The 24353-nt window shown below is 44.2% G+C and overlaps 1 protein-coding gene across 10 annotated transcripts in view; it reads right to left on the bottom strand.

Moving 5' to 3' along the window:
• Positions 1-24353, bottom strand: part of GRIA3 (glutamate ionotropic receptor AMPA type subunit 3) — a 224019-nt gene that overhangs the window by 116978 nt on the left and 82688 nt on the right. For all 10 annotated transcript variants that reach the window (XR_013226333.1, XR_013226334.1, XM_077308701.1 and 7 more), the window contains one exon: positions 23592-23831. Coding sequence is in view for 8 of the 10 variants with exons in the window: in XM_077308701.1 (XP_077164816.1) it covers positions 23592-23831 (240 nt within the window). In the remaining 2 variants the exon portion in view is untranslated. The remainder of the gene's footprint in view (positions 1-23591; positions 23832-24353) is intronic.

Raw genomic sequence — 24353 nt, 5'->3', positions numbered from 1 at the left:
TAATGGTCTTCCATCGTGTACCCCCGCCTGCAAACTGCTTTTCACTGTCTGTCCTTACCATATAACACAAGCTAGGGGGATAAAAAAAGCTGAAAGAAAGTAGTACTTGATTTGTTTCTCTTAATTCTTGGATTTTGAGACTGGATGTGTTTCAGTGGAAAAGCTTCTACTTTGCATGCATCCTAGATTCAATCCCCAACCTCTCCAGCTAAAAAGTACCAGGCGATGGGTGCTGAGAAAGGGCTCTGAGACCCTGGGGAGAGCCTCTACCAGTCTGAAAAGACTGGCCTTGACAGCCTGATGGTCTAATTCAGTCGAAGGCAGCTTCATGTGTCTTTAAGCAGGTCCAGCCTTGACAACAACCGCAAACACAGGAGAAAAAATGCAACCAAGATCTGAGAAAGTTCAACTGAACAGTTGCTCTTGGTAGGTTTTAAAACTCACAGGAACTCACAACCTGCCCATCCACCTTCAATGTGCCTGCCAAATATAGTGGGTGTGCATGCAGAAGAAACTCTCTGTGCTGGCTGGCATTCAGATAGCTCTCAGCTGGAGGTGAGACACGGCGGCTGGCTTAAGTAAGTGCCAGGAGCCAGATTCAAAAGCCACTCATGTAAATCTGGTTTGTTCAACCACTTCTAAGGGGGGGGATATGAAGGGAAATCTACATAATTCCAATCTGAAGGTCATCTTACATTTGGCAAAGAAATTTCCCATCTGTTTCCCAAAGAGCAAGTTTGCTCCTTCGTGGGCTTTCTTATTAAGGCACAAGTCCTGAGCAAGATGGTAATTTCTCACAGCAACCAATAAATTTGCCTCCTGAGTCCAGCTAGGCATAGTGGTTAAGAACGGTGGCCTCTAATCTGGACAAGCAGGTCTGGTTCTCCACTCCATCACTTATAGCCAGCTGGGTGAACTTGGGCCAGTCATAGTTCTCTCAGAGCTTTCTCAGTCTCACCTACATCACAGGGTGTCTGTTGTGGGGAAAGGAAGGGTAAGCAATCGTAAGCTGCTTTGATACTCCTTCAGGCCATAAAAAATGAAGTACAAAAAACCCAGCTCTTCTCCCACATCATTTCAGGCAATGGTTGCATCATCCATCCATGTCTAGATGGCCAACTGCCCTGGGGGGAAATGTTTTCTCCACCATCAGTAGCTCATTCATAATGGACCATTCAGCCTGATAGTATGGAGAATTTTATGAAACATCAAGTGCTGATATGGAGAATAATAATTAATAGGTTCACAGGGCAAATTCTATGGTCATGCATCATGCCTGTAACACTCTTAATGGGACAGGTCAGCAGCACACTACAAAACTATGTGGTCTACTACATCATATAGATAGGAAGGGATGTGCCAGTGTTTGTCTTTTGTGGCCCTTCCATGCATACCCAGGGAACTCCTAATCATCACTGTGGAATGGTAGGTGACTTTTCTCCAGGCCAGGCTGGATTCTGGAGATTTTTAGTAGAGGGATCACTGGGGCATGAAATTGGGGTTACTGTGGGTGGACAGGTAGTTGTGAGCTCCTGCACTGTGCAGCGGGTAGGACTACATAACCCTGGAGGTTCCTTCTATGATTCTATGATTTTATATAAGAAACCCAACATGAATGATGACAGGACAACCTTGACAATGGGAGACTGACAATGGGAAACTGAGCAACAAGGAAGAACCCTTGCCTGCTGAGGGATGCACCAAAATGCTTCGCTCAGCTCTTTCAGAGCTGGCAAGAAAGGAGAGAAGTGGCGAACCAAGGAGCAAGACGTGCACCCAAGCCCGGCCCGGAGCGGGACAGCGAGCAATGTAGATATGGTGGTGGCGGCAGCAGCAGCCCCCTCCCTTCGGCAGGGCCCTCTTCCCCCTCCAGTCGCCTCCTGCAAAGGGTTGCCCATGTCCACAGCTGGGGGGGGGGGGCGGCAGAATAGCCTCCGCAGTGCTAGCTGGTAGCTTCTCTGCCTGGGTTCCCGCTGGACTTTTCCGCTGAAATTGGGGTCGCGGCGAAGAAAAGGTTGAGAACCACTGTTCTAAACTCATTGACTCCAGTGAACCGAGACTGCTAGTCTGTTTGAACACAACCCGTTCTTTGTATACACAGCTGCCCTTCCTTAGGAGATTCAAATGCAACAACTTCAAACACAGGCTGTAATCTTAAAATGACTGATAACACAAATAATCAGTATTTCTTGGTAGTGGAAACTGGATAAAGCCAAGTAATTAAAAAAATACATTCAGAAACTGCCGAGTTTAGATAATGATAAATATTATTCCTTTGAAGAAACTATCATAGGAGATTATGATAATCGAGCCAGGAATGGTAATTCATATTCCTCATAAATAAAAAGTGTGTTAGTTTAGTACGTCTTAGGTAAATGTCCCAGAAAAGTCAATTATTTGGCTGCTTCAATTACCTTCCTGTTTCGTCAAAGGATTCTTGATGCCTAACCTTCAGTCATCAAATGTGACTGTCTAGTTTCTCCTTGGCAAACTTTATATTTAAAAATTCTGTAGCGACCTGAGCAAACAAAAAACCCCATTCAATTCTGAGAATTTTTGTTAGAAGATGATCTTTCTCTTCTGAAGGTACACCCCACCCAACCCCAAATTCAAAACTGTTTGTAATCAGGACAGGAAATCAGCTTTGCAACTGGAATATATCTCCGGTCTGAATGTGTGAGTGAAGTTTTATTATTATTATTTAACTAGTATCAAAACCCATTTGAAAAATGGGCTTTGAAAGGGGCGGCAGGCAGGAGAACGTGAGAGGGTGGCCACGGCTCCCTTTGGCCCGCAAAACGGACATAGCCCGTCTCTCTCCTGAAAGGCTGTGACACCACTACATTCTGCAAAGAGTAGAACAAACCTGTGAAGGGAGACCTAATGGAGCTAAAGAAGGAATAGACTAGGCCCTCATCTTGATAGGACTGGCCAGGTAAAGGGAAAGAGTAATGGGGAAGAGATGCTTATCCACCCTTCAGATGGGAACTAAATTATAGCTCATCTCCAGATGACGGACATTAGTTCCCTTGGATAAAATGTCCCTTGGACATAGTACCCATTGAGATCCCCAGTTTCCATTGCCAAATCTCCTGGAGTTCCCAACCTGGATCTGGCAACCCTAGGTAACACAAAGGTGTTAAATTCCACTGGGGCAAAAGGAAAGATGGATTTCCCCTGTGATCCCCAAAAGGGCTATGCTGGGGATCATAGGGGGATCCCCAGGGCTATGCTGGGGATCAAATGGCACAGGATACACTTTCCTTGAGCAGCTGGAACAGAGAGCTGTGATTACTAAGACTCAGCACAGGTTTTGCAAGAGCAAGTCATGTCAGACCAGCCTTATCTCTTTTTATGTAAAAGTGATTACCTTGATGAACCAGGGGAATGCTGTGGACAGAGTTTATCTGGATATCATTAAAACTTTTGATAAGGTTCCACATGATATTCTTGTTGACAAGATGGTAAAATGTGGTATGGATCCTAATTCTGTCAGGTGGATCAATATCTGGTTAACAGATCATACCCAGAGGGTACTTGTTAATGGTTTAGCATCCTCTTGGAGAAGAGTGACAAATGGAGTTCTCCAGCGATCTGTCTGGGGGCCTATGTTGTTCAACATATCGTTAAACTGTTCGTGGAAAGGTATACATAATTGGTTAAAAGCTAAGTGGGTGGAGAGTGGGCGGGGCTGGTCCAGGTGAAGGCCCAATTGGAAGGCGCAAAGCACCTTCTTTTTGGGCCCTCACCAGGACAGGACATGAGCCTCTTGTGGCGCAGAGTGGTAAGGCAGCGATATGCTGTCTGAATCTGTCTGCCCATGAGGTTGGGAGTTCAATCCCAGCAGCCGGCTCGAGGTTGACTCAGCCTTCCATCCTTCCGAGGTCGGTAAAATGAGCACCCAGCTTGCTGGGGGGTAAACGGTAATGACTGGGGAAGGCACTGGCAAACCACCCCGTATTGAGTCTGCCATGAAAACGCTGGAGGGCGTCACCCCAAGGGTCAGACATGACTCGGTGCTTGCACAGGGGATACCTTTACCTTTTACCTTTACAGGACAGGACAGAGCTCTACCCAGTTGGGACGCACAAAGCCTCAGACAGGTCACTATATATATATAGTTTTAAAATGACTACATCCGTGCCCCCCAGTAATAAGTAGTCTTAATGATGAAAGCACACAGTGATATTTGAAGGTTCTAATGAAAATTGTAATAGTGTTGGACTTTCTCCAAAACTTATTTAAGCATTAAGCTGCAGTATTTATCCCAGGAATGTAAATATATAACAAATGGGCTATGATTCACATTGGGTAGGAACAGCATTTACATTATGCTCATTCCCCACCACTCCCCCAAACTATTAATTTAGTGATTCCCTTGCTCTCTCTTGTTTTATCTCATGCACCAAGAAAAAGATTGGCTTCAATTTAACACTACTTCACTTCAATATTTTATCAGTGTAAAAAATGAAAGCAGTAATTTAAAAAAACAGGGTCAATGTTGCTTGTGAGTCAAATACATTTATCCAAAAAGAGGGGAAAGACTAATGATTAGCTTCCAGATGTTACATGGTTCAACCATAAAACTAGCATTTACCCCAGGATCTAGATTGCAATGCCTTTTGGTTTCAGATTTAATGTGATTTTTTCTGTTGAACGAGTAAACCTATAGTCCTTTACCTGCTTACTTGGGAACAAGCCCCACTGAACTCAGGCTTTATTTCTGAGTCAATACATTGGATTATGTTGCAAATCCTTACATTGTGAAAAGAATATATTCCAGTGAAAATTGTTCAGTGTTCATAGCTCTTCTTCAACCCTATCCCTTTACTCATAGCAATTTTGTGAGGCAGATCAGGCTAACAGAATGCATTTGGTCAAAGATCACTCAAACATCTTTGTAACTTGGCCGGGAATTTGACCCGGATTTTGTCCAGTCCTAGTCCAGATCCCTCACTGTTGCACTGCACTTGGTCTATATTTGCTTAGATAGCCATATATATTAGGGTTGCCAGGTCCCCCCTAGTGACTAGCTGGGGATGGGGGCAGGGTTACCAGATCCAGGTTGGAAAACCCCTGGAGATTGGGCATGGATCATGGGATGGACAGGGACCTTAGTGAGGTACCTTCCAAAGCATCTATTTTCTCCAGGGTAACTGATCTCTATGGTCTTGAGATAAATTATAATTCTGGGGGATCCCCAGGTCTTACATAGAGGCTGGCACTCCTAATAAGTACATAAGATCTGCCCATTATTATGGTACTGATCCACACAAGGAGAGATGTATAATCACGAAATATGCAGCCTCTAGATCAGGGGTAGTCAAACTGCGGCCCTCCAGATGTCCATGGACTACAATTCCCATGAGCCCCTGCCAGCGGCAGGGTCTCATGGGAATTGTAGTCCATGGACATCTGGAGGGCCGCAGTTTGACTATGCCTGCTCTAGATGATCCCTAAGTATAACAAGTTCACAAGTCCACCGTTGTGGATAAGATGAGCTATGCCAAGGATTTAGAGCAAGGTGCCTTTTTGCCTTTCCCATTTTTTGCCATCACTGCAGCTGTTTTATGGTGACCTCATGGGATTTTCAAGGCAAAAGATAAGCAGTGGTGATTTGTCATTGCTGCCTCCTGGAATTTCCAGGGACACTCCTACAGCTTGTTAGTATCTTTGGAGTACTGCTGTGTTTTGTTTGTGCTTGCAAAACATTGGATAAGGCTTTTCTCTATATTGTAAGCATTTGTATTGAGTTCTTTACATAGAAAAAATGTTTCTTCTGTATAACTGTTATACACTGTGTATCCTATTTTGTATTTTCCCCCCACAGATGCTGAGAGCAAGCCAAGCCTTCAGTTTAAATAATCAAACAACACTAATTCAAGTTATTGAATCCAGTTATTGATCAGTTTTCGGTTTGCACATGTTACTTCCTAAAAATCCTTCTTTGAATTCTTCTAAGTCAGTTGTAACAACTCTGACCTCTTCTGTTGAAGGCATAGTATTAAATTCATTCAAAAGGGACAACCTTTCAGAATTTAGTGGTGGAAACACAAGGAATGCCTTCCTGGACCACACTACTGGTCCATCTTATCCAGCATCCTGATTCATAAAATGCCCAACCAGTTACCCTGAAGGACAGAGAAACTGGGCCATGGCCCAACAAGGTCCAAATGTTCACTCTTTGGTAGAAATACCACTGAATTGAAGAGAAGAACTGAACTGGGGAAAGCCAGCATTGTTTAAATCAGTGGTCCCCAACCTGCGGCCCGCGGCCCGGCGCCGGGCCGCAAAGGCCATGGCGCCGGGCCGCGGCTCCCTCTCCCCGCCCCCCGCCCTGCAGTAAAAAACTTCCCAGGCTACAAGCTTGCGGCCCGGGAAGCTACTTACTGCGGGAGGGCAGGGAGAGGGAATCAGGGCCGGGCCGCGCCCGTGCAGGCCGTGCCCGCGCGGTCCGATCTGCGGGTGCGGCTCGCGGGTGCGGCCCGATCCGCGGGCGTGGCTCGCAGGCGCAGCTCCGATCCGTGGGTGCGGCTCGCGGGCGCGGCCCGATCCGCTGGTGCGGCTCGCGGGCGCGGCCCGAAACGCGGGCGCGGTCCCCGCGGACGCGGCCCGATGCCCTGCCGGTCCCCAGCCTAATAAAGGTTGGGGACCACTGGTTTAAATCATTCAGAGCGACAGCTTCTAATATGGAGAACCAGGTTTCATTCCCAATTCCTCCACATGCAGCCAGATGTAAAATAATAATAAGAAGAGTTGGTTCTTATACCAGAAGGAGACTCAAAGCGGAAGGAGTCTCAAAGCAGCCTACAGTCACCTTCCCTTTCCTCTCCCTACAACAGACACCCTGTGAGGGAGGTGAGGCTGAGAGAGCCCTGAGATTACTGCTTGGTTAGAACAGTTTTATCAATGCCATGGCTAGCCCAAGGTCATCCTGCTGGCTGCATGTGGGGGAGCTCAGAATCAAACCCGACCTGCCAGATTAGAAATCTGCACTCCTAACCACTACACCAAACTGGCTCTCTCTGTGAGCTTGGCCCAATCACAGTTTTTGCATTTGTATATTTGTATTAAAATTAATTTTTATGTTGTTCAGTAAGTAGACTAGGCAAGTTTCCCAAGTGTTTAGTAGCTACTTTTTAAATTTCCCACAGCATAAAGCATCCTGTGCTTGTGTTTGGAGTGTGCTCATGGATTAAATCAAGGCAAGCTCAGAGTAGCAACTCATTAAGAAATACAAATGGCAGCATTCTATTGAGTCTCTTTGGGAGAACAATCAGGGAATTTAATGCAGAGATGCAGCAGAATTAGATGATTTGGAGAGAACTGACTGGATGAAGGCCAGCTCAGAACTGTACTCCATGCAGAGACCCAGCATGCAATATCTTATGTAGCTGGGTGTTTTGGGTTCACAGGAGCATTCATCCAACTGATTTCATGCTGTACTCTGGCTGATTTCTCTCAACATTCAATTGGGGAATCAGTTCAACTCATAGCTAAGCCTTCCAGCTCTCTAGGAAGCTCAAAGGCATTTGGCAAAAGCTCTACTAAAGTTCACAGAATTTAGACTGATGGGTCACAGAGAAGCTAACACTCTAAGCGCCTGTTATGTTTTGGCTGATCAACAGCAAGTATGTCATAGACTGGCAGGCATCCTCAAGCTAAATTTCTCCTCTTGGTGGAAGGAGACTGTTTTGATTTTTGTAAAGCCATTTACAATAGTAGAATGCTGGAATTAGCTAAAAAAGCAATAGGGTTACAATTACATGCGGGCTTTGAAGCCCTATTAAAACACACAAACGCATAGACAACCCTGAGGCATCAGATCTGAAGCCAGACACAATGGACAATCTGATAGGAGAGATGCTTTCTTCATTAACTTCATACATCGACATCCTACTCCTCCATTGAAATTAGACTGCAGAGAGAAAACAGCAATAACACTTCAGCTTGCTGCTTTAGTCCAAAGCCAGGGTGATTAAAGGAAGTGTCACAAGTCAGCATGACACTTCGAAAAGAAGACCCCACGAGTAACTTTGGAAGCTGGAGACACATAAAGCCAATATGGGTCAGAAATTAACTGGACAGATAACAAAGGCAGCCATTGGCACGGATCGGCGTAGCCCGACATGTGAGGACACAGACATCCCCGGTGAAATAGGAGGAAGAAGAGATGCCAAAGTGGATAGAATCCTGATGGGCAATGGAGGCTGCCCATGCAAGGGGCCTATGGCTGGGGGTCTCCAGAGTGGTTGCAGAGAAACACGGGGGAAATTCAATTCTGGGACTCCTCACTGGAGACACTGAAGAAGCTGGAAACCGTGGTGGAGAGCATTGTCTGGTGCCACCGTGTGGTAGCTGGCAGAAAAGCAGGAGCTTGTGGCTGCCATCTGGTGGCAGCTAGTGTAAATGTTAGGGACGGAGCCTGAAGAACCTATGGGATTGGGGGATTTTTAGCTGGTTAGGATTAGCTTTAGGATTAGGGGCAGAAGGCCAAGGAGAACCTCTTTGAGAGAGATTCTAGCCACCTACAGGGCCATGATGGGCTGTCATGACTGGCTCAGAGATGGAGGGTGTCCCCCAATAACCTAGCCCTAGTATAAAACCCCTAGTAGCTGCAGTAATCAAAACTATCGTCCTCCCTTAATCCACCAAACCCCTGCTCATCCTCAGCTCCCCCTCATAAACCCTGACCTCTACTAACAGCTGATAGAAAAAGTCCCTTATGGGCATCCAGCTAGGATCCAACCCAATGTCTTCTCTGTTCTGCTAGAAGATCAACACCTGCATATCATTTTTGACATGTTATGACATGCAAATTTGATCCAGATGAGACATACATTTGTCCCAGTTCCTACTTCACATACGCACCAAAAAAGCTAGATTTGCCCTTCTGTTTCCCCCCCCCCTCTTATTTTCAAGCAGCAATGAACTTTTCACTCTCAGGCAGTTTGTTCCATCAGAAAAAGAGGTCCAAATTCCATTTGTGTGCCTCAAGCCTCCTTGTTTTACATTCACCTTCACCAGTGATTTGAAAATGCTGCAACTCATTGAAAATGCTTTGAAATGAAGCCAGCACTATTTTTAGAGTAAGGTCACTGACATCTGAAACAATTATGTATATGAACATTCAAGCAAAAAAAGAGCTGTTCTGCACAATAGATATGTTGATCTTACCTTGGATATACAATTGTTTTCATTACTACCTAGGCTACAGTCTGATGCATGATTTCCTTCCCAAGAAATCTGACTAAGAGTGTCACAATAAGGCTATGAAATCAGCCGCTGTCCTGCATCCTATGACGCATGTTGCTTTCTAATGCCCTTTTGTTCACAGCATTTTGTGAACATCGATGATAAACAGTTTAATGAGACTAGATTTATTGAATAGCGCTTTAACACGGAGAAGATGAGCTGGGTGACCTTCGAATATTAGATAGTTAAGCTGAAATGTTATTTACCTTGATACATATACCTTGATGCATTTACCTTGAAGAGACATGCACTCAAAATGGATGTCAAAAAGACCAATGAGAAGATCTACTTAGAATCCAGTTCAACTCTAGGAAATGGGTTTAGTTCTAGGAGGACACAGAAAGACTCTTGATCATCATAGATGACAATCAAGAATACATTTATTTGCATTTATTAACTATATCTTGCTTTGTTCTGCATTTGAACTGGTTTAAAACAAATCCAGTACAAAGTATCAACATAAAGTCTCAAAACAATACATTCTTCATTAACCAGCCAGTAACAGTTTCCAGGACCAACAGACAGAATATTAAATTCAGCTTTAGGCCGGGGCCCTTGGGCTTTTTTCGGCTTGTAGGCATGCCTCAGAGTTGGCGGGAGCTGGCATGGAGGCATGTGCTGGCAGCCATATCAGGCAGGAGGGAGGGACGGCCTAATGATCGGTGTGCCCCAGGATCTGTAAGAGGGGGAAGGTGGCAGTTGGAGTGGTGGTGGGGTAGGCGCTTCCCCTCCGAGAAGACACAGGGCAGCTTCCCTAAGCTCTGTAGGCAGGAGCCATTGCCTCAGGAGGGGGAATCCGAAGAAGAGCTGGTTCTTATATGCCACTTTTCCCTACCCGAAGGAGGCTCAAAGCAGCTTACAGTCGCCTTCCCATTCCTCTCCCCACAACAGACGCCCTGTGGGGTGGGTGAGGCTGAGAGAGCCCTGATATCACTGCCCAGTCAGAACAGTTTTATCAGTGCTGTGGAGAGCCCAAGGTCACCCAGCTGGCTGCATGTGGGGGAGCGCAGAATCGAACCCAGCATGCCAGATTAGAAGTCCGCACTCCTAACCACTACACCAAACTGAAGAGCCCCCATGCACCCCTCAGGAGACGTGTCTGAGGGGCCAGAGACTGCGAAGAAGCAGCAAAATTGTGGGAAGATGGTTAGGGGTGGGCATTCTAATCTGATTGGGCTGCCAGTGGGTGGCCAGCCAATTAGAGGTGTATGGGCGCCAATGATGGACTTGGATTGGCCCACAGCCCATAACGCCAAACTCCAATCAGTACCCCTTACCCCTTTTATTTCGAGATTCATGGTTATAGATATTCCAAGGAATTCAAGGTCCTTTGTACTGCATCACTTGATTTTGTTCCCAGAATAAGCCTTTTAGGTACATTAGACTGAGAAACAGTGAATGCTTTATGAACAGATGAGTCTCTCTTGTAGTGACTCAAAACACTGGGCTATACAGCCAGCATTGTCTACACTGACTGGATGAAGTTCTTCAGGATCTCAGGCATTGGAACGTATTTCCAAACATCTGTTCCAGGAGATCCTTTAGCTAGAGCTGCTAAGAACTGAAATTAAAATCCCTCCAATTTGCTGCTTATTTCTTGCCCTTCCGCATGTTCTTGGCAATTCCGCAGACAGGCATTAGCATGTTGCTGGTTGCCCTTAACACATGTAGATTGGGATGATGAAGAAGGACAAAAAAAAAAGTGGATATTTGCCATTATTTCTGAAGGGGAAGGAGGAAAGGAGGAGGAAGAGACAGCAAGATTATATATGAAAGAAGTGAGAGAAAAGGATGCATAAGCCATCTCTGCTTCAAGGCAATTGTAATGCATGCACTGACAGCTTTGTTGTGCTCTGCTGTTTAAAAATAACAGCATTCTGACAAAATTGCTTATATTAGTGTGTAAGAATGTATCTAAATCCCAAGAATTCATGCTGAGCACAAATGGTTGAAACATAGCAGCTTGCAGTTGTATCATGTGAAAAAAAAAAATAAAGCACACGTCCCTTCCCCGCTTTAGTAAAATACAAAGCCAAACAAAAGAAAAAAACTAGGGCAAACAAGAATTACTCATTATTGGCAGTTTTCTCTTCTGTTTGGATATGTCAAATACATTTTTACAAGTTTCATTTTGTTCATAGATTGTGGTCCTCATTTTTGTTCTTATTTTTTCCAGAATGCTACAAAATGAAGTTGTTGGGGTGGATCCTACCCCTTTTCTACTCCTCCTCTGAGCAAAGGTGATTAATTTATCTAAATATTTATACCCCATTTTTGTTTTGGGTGAAGTCTGAAGCTATCTTCCAAATTAAATGGACTTCTCGGAGAGTCATTTAACTTGGAAGAGTCATATCATTTGTTTAAATAGCTCTTTTAATGAAGGAGGAGGCATTTAAGTTGGAGGAAGGCTCCTTAGGCTGGAGAAAAAGGCTACTTGGAGGCACAAGGCTAGTCAACTACTTTCCATAACTACTAAGCCTACGGGGAGTGGCGGGATATAAATTCAAATAATAATAATAATAATAATAATAATAATAATAATAATAATAATAATAATAATAATAATAAGTCCCATGCCCATTTAGTTTTTAAAGTCTGTCAGTGAGGTATTTACTCACAGCCAAGTCACAGCAAAACTCAATCAGCATGCAGAGACCTTTAAATTCCTAACAGCCAACATGGTGCAGTGGTCAGAGCATCAGACGAGGTCTGAATCTCTGTCCTGCCATGGGGATCTCTGACAGCCCAGGGTTGCTGTGAGAATAAAGTGAAGGAGGAAAGAATGATGCTATAAGCAGCTTAAAATGGAGGACAGAACAGCTGGAGCTCACTCCGCATGTTTCTTCCTCAGTCCCATTACCTGTCTTCCTCCCTCACTTGCAGGCCCCCATGCCCAAAGACCTGTTGCTTTCTTGTATCCTAAAAGCTACCTTAAAAATCCAGGTAATTTAGAAGACAGCCTTTCCCAGGTGGGTAGATAGATGGGAACTAGATTGACTGGAGGGCACTTTAATGAGTGGGTGGACAGTCAAGCCTGTAGATTTGCAATTGGGAGAGAGCAGATGGTACCCTTCAGGAGGCCAAATTTTGTCCAGCGGTTACAAGTACATTAAACAGCAAAAAATTGAAGAAAGGAAGAAAGGAAGAAGTGAAGGTGGTCAGCTGCTCTCATTAATGCCCAGATGGCATTCGAAGGAACAACAAGAAAGGAACAAGAAGGGAGGGGAGGCTATGAGAAAAGACCAGCTTGTTAGCCTGTCACCAGTAGAGTTATCTCTATAAAACCAATGAACATACTCTATCAAGCCCTGGTAACATTCCAGCAGATAATATATGTACTACACTACCGATACAATCAGATATGGAGTGTGGCAGTAATGAAACTATCTTAGAGGCAAAAGACACATTAAAGATTTTGTGACATAGAGTTGCCCGATTCCTTAACAACTGGCGCTTGGACTCCTTCAACGTGCCCCAAGAGAATCTCTCTTTTATCCTTCCACTACATCACAGCACAGATGTAATTGTGGCAGCTAAACTTAAATATATGACTCTACGACAATACATTCCCTCCAAATCCAAGAAAACAGGGCTAGTGTTTATGATTTCATTAGTTACCATTCTGGCTTCTATGCTTTGCTGCACTCTGGGCCACATCCGAGTCATAGACATAGGCTTGTGACATCCCTCCCTTCGCTACCCTGTGTTCCTCAGGACTCTGATTTTTGCACAAAGTTTTAAAAGCTCTGGGCCTGCTCATGCATGAATTTACATGGATTGATGACCTGCAGCTGAATGGGTGAATCCAATCCATCGAGAAGAGCTGCATTTGAAGGGATGTGAGTAGGGTTGCCAGCTCTGGGTTTGGGAAATGCCTGGAGACTAGGAGCTCTAAGACAGGGGTAGTCAACCTGTGGTCCTCCAGATGTCCATGGACTACAATTCCCATGAATGGGAATTGTAGTCCATGGACATCTGGAGGACCACAAGTTGACTACCCCTGCTCTAGGAGACCTAGAGCTGGAAGTGGGCAGGAGAGACCTCAATGGAGTATAGTCTACTCTCCAAAGCAGCTATATTCTCCAGGGGAACTGATCTCTTTAGTCTGGAGATGAGCTATAATTCCAGGGGATCCTCAGATCCGACCTGGGGACTGGCATTCCTAGATGTAAGGCAATAGAAAAGTGTCACTAGTGGTGACTGATTCACATGTGCAAGTCACCTTTGATTTTGCATTAAGTAGTGAATAAAAGTGTATGACTCAATTCATGCCGAACAGTTTGAGGTGCAATTCAGGTGGGTAGCAGTGTTGGTTTGAAGCAACTGGACAAAGGCTGAGTTCTGAAGAAGTGTGCTTGCACACAAAAATGTATATCTCAGGGGAATTTCAAAAGATTTCTAGAATGTTCATCTACACAATGGCATTACTTCCAGATATCTGAAGAAGTGTACTTTAACACAAAGACAGTCCCAACTACATATTTTTTAAATTCTTGAATCAAACTTTATAAGTCTTAAAGGTACCCCTGGACTTAAACTTTGTTCAATTCGAGGTGTTAGGACTGTGAGATATGGAGTCAGTTACAAAAGTCAGGTAAAATTAGTGGTGGCAAGATTAGAAGTCATGTGACACATTGCTTCCACAACCTGTCTTTCCCATTATTTATTGTAGAGCCGCTTCTCTTGCAGCTGGGATGCATCTTGCAAATGCATGCACTTTCCTCTGGACCTTCTAATCCAAGTGTCTCTGGGCTACTAACTGTGCACTCTACCTTCTCTCCAACATCTCATCATGGACCCTTCCCTGGCTCCATTGCCAATGATTCTGGCAATGAGGGAGACAAGGTGGCTGGTGGAACACTGTCTGGTTCTAACCCCTGAACCTGAACATTGCTATCTAAAGCCCTCCTTTGTCTGCCTGTTCTTCTTCCCCAGAGCTTTCTGCCTCTTCCAGGTTGGTTGTGCCTAGCTGAATCATGATGCAGAGGAATGGTGGTTGCCTTGTGATGATGCAACTTTCAGTGTGATCTGGAAGTACCAGCATCACACTGGAGCAATGCTCCAGCATTTGCCCTGAAACTCTCTGGTTTCCATAAAGTTTTTCAGCAAGTGCTGAAGCATCACCCCAGTGCCATCCCGATGCTTTCAGGATGTGCTGGAAGTAATGTCATTGCACTGTGATGGAGATCACTATTCCCCCTGTTTTGCTGGCCTGCTTCTGCCCATCAATCAGATGAGCACTGGCGGACATATGACTGGGAGTTTATCCACCATTAGTGGGCATCTGTTAAGCCTATGCATAAGTCAAGAGATCAAGAGTGGCTCAGAACCCCCTCTCCTCTCCCAAATGAACCCTACCAGGGTGGTGGTGCAGCCTGCAGGGGCCAGGGACTGACTGAGGAACCAAGGGTAGACCTGGAGTACGACAACTGCACAATTAATTCTTGAGGATTTCCATAAGAATACAGGATTTCATATTTCCCAGAGCATGTACTTGCAAAACCATTAAAAATAAGATACTGTTGAAGCAATTACATTTCATGGAAATAACTGAGCAAGATTCTCAACATCTCATTGGAATGCTAAACAAAATCCTAATATATATAGAAAGAAAACATTCTACAAATTACTTTAAAATTAATCCAGAATGAGAATTTTAATAATCCGGGTGAGCAAACTTTGTCATGTTTGTGATTCTATTTTTTTCTCTGTAACCCATCTGAATCATCATTATGCTCAATGAAGAGAATGCATTCCCCCAAAACATGACATGGATAATTAAACAGGCGAGAGAAAGCAATTGATTCTATTATATGAAAGTGTTTTTAAAGCATCAGAAGATGTATTTATTTATTTATTTATTCGATTTTTCTATTGCCCTCCCATACACTCCAGGAGGTTCATAGAAAACATTGCAGGAGTAATACATAGAACAGTCTAAACACGTAACACAGTCATGAATAACATATCAACAATAATCTAACAGTGGCTTTGAATAGAATGATAACTTGGACAAACCCTCAGGGGGGATCAGGTTGCTTCAGGTCATGGAGGGAGTGTCTGAGGGGGGGGACTGGCAGATGTTGTTGGGTCAGTTGGATTCAAGCAAATACCTGGTGGAAGAGCTCTCTTTTGCAGGCCCTGAGGAATTGTGGGAGTTCGGGCAGGGCCTGCAAAAGGGAGATGGTGACTTAGATAAATTAAATAGTATCTATCAAATGAAGGATTCATATGGAGCTCTGTCATGGAAGATTTTTAGATGAACTAAAGGAGGACAGGTTTGTTAGTGGCTACTTGCTGACACAATTCCTGTCCAGGCATGGAAGCAATATGTTTCTTAATGGCAGATGCCTGGTAGCAATTTGAGAGCTTTTCCCCTTCTTGGCTGCTTATGAGGTTCCAGATGCATCTGGCTGAGTGGTGTAGTGGTTAGGTATCGTGTCAGCATGGTATAGAGCCAGTGGTCTCTGGAGTACCAGATCTGATCCCCTACACTTCCACATAAAGCCTGCTGCGTGACCTTGGGTCAGTCACAGATCTCTGAGAATCTCAGTCCCACCTACCTTATAAGTTGCCTGTTGTGGGGAGGGAAAGGGAAGAAGAAGAGTTGGTTCTTGTATTCTGCTTTTCTGTACCCGAAGGAGGCTCAAAGTGGCTTACAGCCGCCTTCCCTTTCCTCTCCACAACAGACACCCTGTGTGGTGGGTGAGACTGAGAGAGCCCTGATATCACCGCTCGGTCAGAACAGTTTTATCAGTGCTGTGGCGAGCCCAAGGTCACCCAGCTGGCTGCATGTGGAGGAGTGCAGAATCGAGCCCGGCATGCCATATTAGAAGTCCGCACTCCTAACCACTACACAAAACTGGCTCTCAGGTGATTTAAGCTCTTCTTCTTCTGGTTGGTCACTTTTAACAAGAGAATGATAGACCTTATAGGTATAATTCAGCAAGGCATTAGGAAGTGAAATTCTCAAATATTGAAATTAGGGTCAAAATATTCAACATCTGACAAAATGCTAAATACTTTCCCTAAATTTAAGTACCTAAGTAGCTGTACTAAAGTTAATTGGGACTCTTGCCACTGTCAATGTCATATGCACATTTCAGATCCCACCATTTTGTACAGGTTATTGTACAAAACCAATGGAAGGAATGGTGGGATTAATCAGCCTGCTCCTTCTTTACAGTAGTAAGTCTTATTTTTGACAATGCTGAATGAAGCACCTGCAGTTTTATCTGTTCTCCTTCACCTTGATATATGAAAGAAGCAGCTCCAAAAATGTTCATTCTGTTATTCTTTAATGGAAGAAGAACAGGAGAACCGAGAAAGTTTCATGGAGACGTCAGATTATTTTATAGTGGTTACAAATGGCAATCACAGGGAGACTCTGAAGACAATTCCTTTCCTGCCACCTTAAGTGTAAAGCTGCCAAATAAAGCATCTCAAGGAGAGCAGAACACTCAGTGGCATTCAGACAGAGCTGCTCAAATATTTGAAAGTCAGAGGCCAGTTTCTGAACTGATTTTATCTTCTATTGTTTCTTTACCCAATCAACCACAATTTATTGGGAACAACAACTGAATCCCATGCTCAGCTATAGATATGTAGCTTGCCACTGTGTATAACAATGGAACAAAGAAGGTTTTAAAGGAATGATCCTTTAGAAAAGGGGTTCCCAACCTTTTTATCACTGGGGACCAGTCAACGCTTGACAATTTTACTGAGGCCCAGGGAGGTGGTGGTAGTCTTTTGCCGAGGGATGTCGCCGCCGCCTGAGCCCCTGCTCCATTTGCTTTTCTGCTGGTGTCCCTGACTTCCCACCGCCCACTGGGGGGTGCTGCCAGCAGCAGCTGCACAGTGCCATGTCAAGGGGGAGCCCCAGCCATGGCGGCCGCCAGAGAGCACCAAAGGTGAGCAGGTGGCAGAGTGGCAGGGCAGCCCCTGAGGCAGCAGCTGGGGAGGAGGACGAATAGGAGCTGCGACCCAGTACCGACTAATCCATGGACCAGTACCTGTCCATGGACTGGGGGTTGGGGACATCTGCTTTAGAAGGAATGATCCACTCCTTCCCTCTCACCCTCAGGGATCACACTCTCTTGTCCAATTGTTCCATCCCTCAGTATGTCAATGGCTGCCACAATATTCTGAGACAATTCAACCTATATGTCAGTACTATCATAGCTGTATCAGCCTAACTCAGGGAAAAGTGGATGTTCTCATCTGAGGTGATGATGGTGGTAAAACATCTGTAATTCTTACCCAGTATTATGTCTGGGCAAAGCCATCCAGTGGAGCTTTCCCAAGTTAAGAACAGGATTCTTTGTATGGCAGCACCCCTGCCTCACATGCTGGCACACTGTACTCCATAACCAATAGTACACTCCAACAGTCTAGGCTTGGGAGAAAGCCAGACACAGGAACACCCTGAAACACCCCAACAAGACACACTGCGAGGACAGACTCCCTCCTGGAAACCAGGACATGCCTGTCACAAACCTAGGATTCTGATGCATGGGAGCAATCCCTCCTTAGATGAAAGTCCAACATGATTCCATAGAACATGAAGGAATTCAGTCTTTACTGAAAGGATCCACAAGACATGACAGAAATCTCAAAGAACGGAACAGGAAGCAATGGCCAGAGAGAAAGAATCATGATCTAACCAGCCTTATATAGGTCTGGATATTCAGGTGGTAATAGTGGTTCACACCAGAGAGGCCTTTGATATTTAGGAGCAAACCTAGAAGACACCTAGTCTCTTTCCCTGGATGCTGAGTTGCTCACAGTTGGCCATTTGTCACTCTCCTGGGAACCAAAGATACGGATTGATAAGGTGAAGTTCCCAGTGGGGGGGAATGGCCTATGTGCCATCCGGTTGTAAACCAAGGGATGCAGAGAGACCAAGAATGCAAGGGTAGGGGGTGAGAGAAGGGGATTGGAGCTGCCTGTTTAAGCATGGAACCAACCTTCCCGGACTATCTGGAAGACGAAATATGACATCATATGACAATGCCTCAGCTTGCCCTTTGCTACAAGTTGGAATTTCAGGTGCCTTTAGACTCTGATTCCCCCCTCCATAAGGATAGATTCAAATGAGTAGCCATGTTGGTCTGAAGTAGCACAATAAAATCAGAGTCCAATAGCACCTTTAAGACCAACATAGATTTATTCAAGGCGTGAGCTTTCAAGTGCAAGCACTCTTCCTCAGACTATGAACTGACCATCATGACAGTAGGAATATATAAGCAAAAGTTAATCCTGTTACATTAGTAAACTGTGTCACAGCATCCAAATACAGCCATATGATAATTCTTTGCTAAACCAGCCAATCAGACCCCTCGAATTCAGTTGTAGTTCACAAAGACATATGAGAAATAAAACTGTCAATGCCAGTGATCAACGGCTCCCACCCCACCATTTGCTGCTGGCCCCATCTGTCTCCATACCAGTGTGAAACATTCCTTCAAGTAGAAGCTGAGCTGGAAGCTATCTTGTCCTGGGACCAGAGAGTTGAAGTCAAAATTACATTATATATTACTAACAGTCACGTAATCCCAATTAAAATAAATTGTGAGGAATTCTTTGGTCAGAACAGCTTTATCAGTGCTGTGGCGAGCCCAAGGTCACACAGCTGGTTGCATGTGGGGGAGCGTAGAATCAACCCGGCTCGCCAGATTAGAGGTCCGTACTCCTAACCACTACACCAAGCAGAAGTGGTTTGAAATTGCCTTCCTCTAATTTTCCCTAGAGGTCTTTCACCCAAGGACTAACCAGGACTGATACTTCTTAGCTTCCAAGATCTGACAAGATCAGGCCATACCATGCAACCTTCCCTCTACACCTTGGGCAGAATTATGTTTTCTATATTTGGGGGCTGTGCCATTATAAAATCCAAGGAGCTTCTGACTTTGGTTGCTTGGTTATTCCAAAAGTGATTCAGTTTTAGGCTTTTACACAAATTAGTTTACTTGCTTATTTCTTTAGTATCTTTTATCCTTCCCTTCGGTTGCCTCCTGGATTTGATCCTCATAGCTACTCTGCAAGGTAGGTTTCACTGAGAAAGAGTAATTAAACCAAGGCCACTCAGTCATTTTCACCAAAAGCAGGAATGTAAGCCTGGATCTCCCAGATTTCCGTCCAGCACTCCGACTAATTTGCAACACTGGCTCTAATTTCATGAATTTACACAGTGTTTTACTGTGTACCAAAACTAAGCAACCACTCACAAAAGGATTAGAGGCTAACATTCACAAAATAAAAGCCTTTCATTTGTAGGATAAATGTAGAATTTAATACTGTTGTCTCTTTTGGCTCCAAGCAACTATTGCATAAAAAAGAAAATGGAACAACAATTTCCCAATCAACAAGGCAGGCATCTAGCAATGTCTCACCAATTGTCCAGTTCTAATGGCAATCAAGTGAGGCTAAACTAATAACATTTAGAGAGAATGAGGAAGCTGATATATTTAAATAATAATATATTTCAAGGACAGACAGTAAAAATGCTCCGAACTCTCTCCCCGTAGAACTTATGCCCTAAAACAACAAAGATCTATAGCACATTTTAAAAACCTATGACAGTTCTAAGATCTTTTCCCACTTTCCATTTTCAATAGGATCTTGATACTGATACAGGCAGTCATCTATTTTACCATATGGTGTAAACAATCATTCAATCACTACCATTACAGAGAAGACTCATGAGAAGCTCACTTATTTGAAGACCTTTCGTAATAGATTAGGCAGGTTGTTGAGACTGCCAAATGTTTCAGGTGCTGTCAAATATAATTACAATTCCTGAGATGAGGGAATTTCTCAAAAGGCAATCCACGTATTCTACAAATCTAGCTTTCCTCTGAACTTCCAAGTAAAAATGAGGCCTTTGAACTTTATTTCACTCTGCCCTGAAATGATGAAAGAATTAGTCATTTTAAATGAAACCCACTTCCAAGAAAGGATAGTTGAAGCAGAAGAAGAAGAGGAAGAAGAAGGAGGAGGAGGAGGAGGAGGAGGAGGAGTTGGTTCTTATATGCCGCTTTTCTCTATCTGAAGGACTCTCAAAGTAGCTTACATTCGCCTTCCCTTTCCTCTACCCATAACAGACACTATATGTAGGTGAGGCTGAGAGAGCACTGATATTACTGCTTGGTCAGAAAAGCTTTATCAGGGTTGTGGCAAGCCCAAAGTCACCCAGCTGGTTGCATGTGGAGGAGTGTGGAATCAAATCCAGCTCGCCATATGAGAAGTCCATACTCCTAACCACAACACCAAGCTGTCTCTTACCAAGCCAGTAAAATAAAAACAAGAAACAGTGTGAACCTTTACATAGCATTAGAACAGGCTTTCTCTACCATGGTTTCATGAAACCCTGGAGTTTTTTGACAGCCTTGGAAGGGTTTCTCGAATGGGTGGGAGTTTTTTTTTTACATTTGTTAAATATGAATCAGACTCAGAAAACCTTTATTTTTAAACATGTATCAGATGAAATGACAATTTATGGTCATGTCAACCTCTTCCCCCCTCCCAAAATGGCCAAAGATGGGCCTAGAGGAGGGTAAGGGAGGGGCCCCGGGTGGGCATGTGCACAGCTATGCTTCCCAACTGTATTCTGCATGATTGTAACACTTCTAGGGATTCTTGAAGCCTGAAAAATGTTTCAAGGGTTTCTCAACAGTAAAGAAGTTAAGAAAGGCTGCATTAGAAGCATACTGATGCTCCGATTTTTCAAAGAAAATCCTACAATGTCTGTTTTCATGTTTAGATGTGAATACTTTATTGTGCTCAAGTGTCTTTGTATTCTTCAGTTCATCTTCATCCCTACAGCATGCTAAGTTACATATAACTGTCCTTTAGTAAGTATTATCTGGCAATGGGAACAAAAGCAGACAGCAGCATTAGGTCCTGCAGGACCCTGGAGAGCTACCAGGGAAGACAGATATTGCTTGAAAGTAGAATAAAGTTTTAAGTCCAGTGGGACCTTTAAGAACAACAAAGTTTTACTCAAGGTATGAGCTGCTTCTTCAGCTACACTAAAACGTAATTTCTTCAACTAATACATCTAGGTAGAGGGTGGGCAGTAAATTAACATGCAGCATAAATGAAATGTTTAACAGGCAACACACCTGTATTGATTGAAATTGCAATGGATTCTTCTTGTCCATAAGCAGAACTTATGAACATAAGAAGAGTTCTGTTAGAGCAGACTAGTGGTCCATCTAGTCCAGCAAGCTGTCTCATGCAGTGGCCAACCAGTTGCTCTGAGTTATAGAGGGCAAGGCCTCTCCTGACGTTGCCTCCTGGCACTGGGACTCAGACATATACTTGCCTCTGGATGTGGAGGTTCCTTTTAGTCACAATTTATTGGCTAGCAGCCACAGATAGACCTATCCTCCTTGGAACTGTCTAATTGAGTTTAAAAGCTGCCTGCAGCCATCCTCTGTCCTCTGGCAGCAAATTCCACATGCCACTTTTTAGTGTTGCTGTGCTGAAACACAGTTGCAGATTACATAAAGGAGAACTAGTCTGGTTCAGAAATATGCATTACCATGCTGTAGGTGAGTCACTACAAGGGGGTACTCTCTGCCCCCTTGAATGGACTCTTCAAAGAGCCATAGCAAGGCCTCTTTAGACTTTTTATCAGAATTTTCAGAGCTTGCCTGTCATATTCAGAATGTAAGTACCCGTATTTCCTCAGGAAATCTATCAGGAAGTGAGCATCTAGACAGCATCTAGCAGGTTCTGGAGCCATAATACTTCTTGGGCATACAATTTGGGCTAGAGGTCATTATCAAATATCAGGTTCCAACACTGCCAATGTGCAATACTCATCTGGTCACAAAGCATCCATTTCAGCCCTTTCTCTAGAGCAGGGGTGGGTAAACTGTGGCCCTCCAGATGTTCATGGACTACAATTCCCATGAGCCACTGCCAGTTAATGCTGGCAGGAGATCATGGGAATTGTGGTCTATGGGCATCTGGAGGGCCACAGTTTGCCCACCCTTGCTCTAGACTACAAGGTATGGAGCAGAATGTCCCTTTGGATATGCATTGCAATATAGATGGGAATGCACACCCCTAGTGAATGCTAAGGATGCAGTTATGCACACGTATCCAAATTGGGCCTTTAATCTCCTTGTTGATTGTTCTCAGTTCAAAAGTTAATTAATGCACTTCTATTTAGTTTTCCACCTGGAAAAAAGATGTGGACAAAGCAGTGGCGGAATAGGTGGACAATGCAATGTAGCAAAACAGAAACTCTGATTGGAACTGGGCTTCTCATATTCAGGTCATCATGGGATGTTGCAGCCTACCAGAAAGCAAAGTCAGACAAAAATGTATCTAGAGGCAGAATGTGAATTCAAAGATTCAGCAAAGGTCAATAAAAAAACCACAGACTAAGTTATCTTCCTCAACTAAAAATAGAAAAGCTCTAAGTCAGTTTTATTTTCTTTAAATCCACTAGACAGTTGAAACCCTTCCAGCCTGCATTTACCACAGAGCACCTAATTTTGAGAACCTCTAAACAGGCTCACAGCAAGTTGATTAAGCAACCAGGGCTGATTGTGTGATGTCCTTTGAGTTGTCAAGGTCACAGAAAAAAAATGAGGTTAACTCACCTCCTCCCTATACTCTCTCTATTTTGATGGTGCTTTGCATCAGTGTGGGAGGAAGCAGTAAGTGATTCCTCATTGGTGCATCACCTGATATTATTGTGGGACTTTTTTGGAGGGGGGGGGTCTCCTGATCCTTATAGAGAGTTTTTAGAACAAGCAAACACCAGGTTGCCAGACAAAGAGGAAGTGATGGAAAGATTTGTACTTCCAGCTCCTTCTGTGCATTTTCTTCTGGATCCAATCCCATACATGCACTCAGTGGATTAGTATGTAATAGCTAAATTCATTGATAACCATGAATGCCATTTCTGTAGATAGGAAAACTGAATGCTGTCGACATAGTTATCTTACCATTTTTACTCAACAAGCATGTGAAAGGGCATTTGCTTTTATGTTAAAGTAGTTTTTCCAGACATTCACTTTTGGGAGGAAACAAAGAATCATGGGTGAAGTTCCCCATGTTCTGTTTCCAGGCTCTTTTGTTACAGACCCCAACCATTTATGACAACTGGAAGAGCCAGGTAGCAACTGCTTCAAGTGACAGATTTGGTTTTGGAACTGCCACTGGTTGAGCCCAAACTGAGTCACTTGAGACAGGGTGGAATATAGGTTTAAGAAATAAATTCATAAATAATAGGCAGATCATCCAAAAATGAAACCAAAACACTGAACTGAGGAATACAAAGAACAGCATAGGGTAGAAAGGGGAATGATTCTTCTCACCTCTTTCTGTGTCATAGAGAAACACAAATTTCTCCCAGTTGTAATACATCAGGAGGCTCAAGATGGCTTCTTTTAGAGCAGGCCGCATTTGAATGACAAACTGCACATCAGCATCAGTCGGGAAACTGGGAGTGATGAATGATGTATGCAGCGCCCCACAAAATGATGTCAGAGTATTCATCGACATCTGGTCATAGAATCCAAAGATGGCATAGACTCCTCTGGAGAACTGTGAACAAACTAAAACAAAAAAAGGGCAAAGCTGTTACAAAGAGGGACAATTGTTGAAGGACAATTGTTGATTTTAACATATCCTTAACACTATTTCTCTCCCTTATATATTTGGGATACAGCCTCCTGGGAGGAGACTGTCCAGGGCCCTGTCCATCCAGGTCCACCCTGATTGGCCCTCCCCCTCCGGCTCCCACCCTCCCTACTTGCTTGCTGCAGCCTCCATTGTCGCCCACGAAGAGAGAGGCAGCGACAGGGCTTTGTGGCCCGCAGGTACGCTCTGGCTGGGATGGAGTGAGGAGGGGGAGGGGGAGTTTGCAACCTCCCTGCAGGCTGCAAAGCCCTGTCGCCGCCAGGGGGGAGCTTCCCACTCCTTTTAGCTCACTTTGCGGGCCAAAGGAAGCCACACCCACTGTCTCACACCCTCCTGCCTGCCACCCCTTTCAAAGCCCATTTTTAAAATGGGCTTTGATACTAGTTGATCAATAAGAAAGTGTTGCAGTTCAAACCAGAAGGCTATAGAATTGAAGG

The sequence above is a fragment of the Paroedura picta genome, chromosome 13 (genome assembly GCF_049243985.1).
Source record: "Paroedura picta isolate Pp20150507F chromosome 13, Ppicta_v3.0, whole genome shotgun sequence".
In the NCBI taxonomy this organism is placed as follows: domain Eukaryota; kingdom Metazoa; phylum Chordata; class Lepidosauria; order Squamata; family Gekkonidae; genus Paroedura; species Paroedura picta.
Note: the sequence above shows the minus strand (reverse complement) of the source record. Positions and strands in the feature narration are given on the sequence as shown.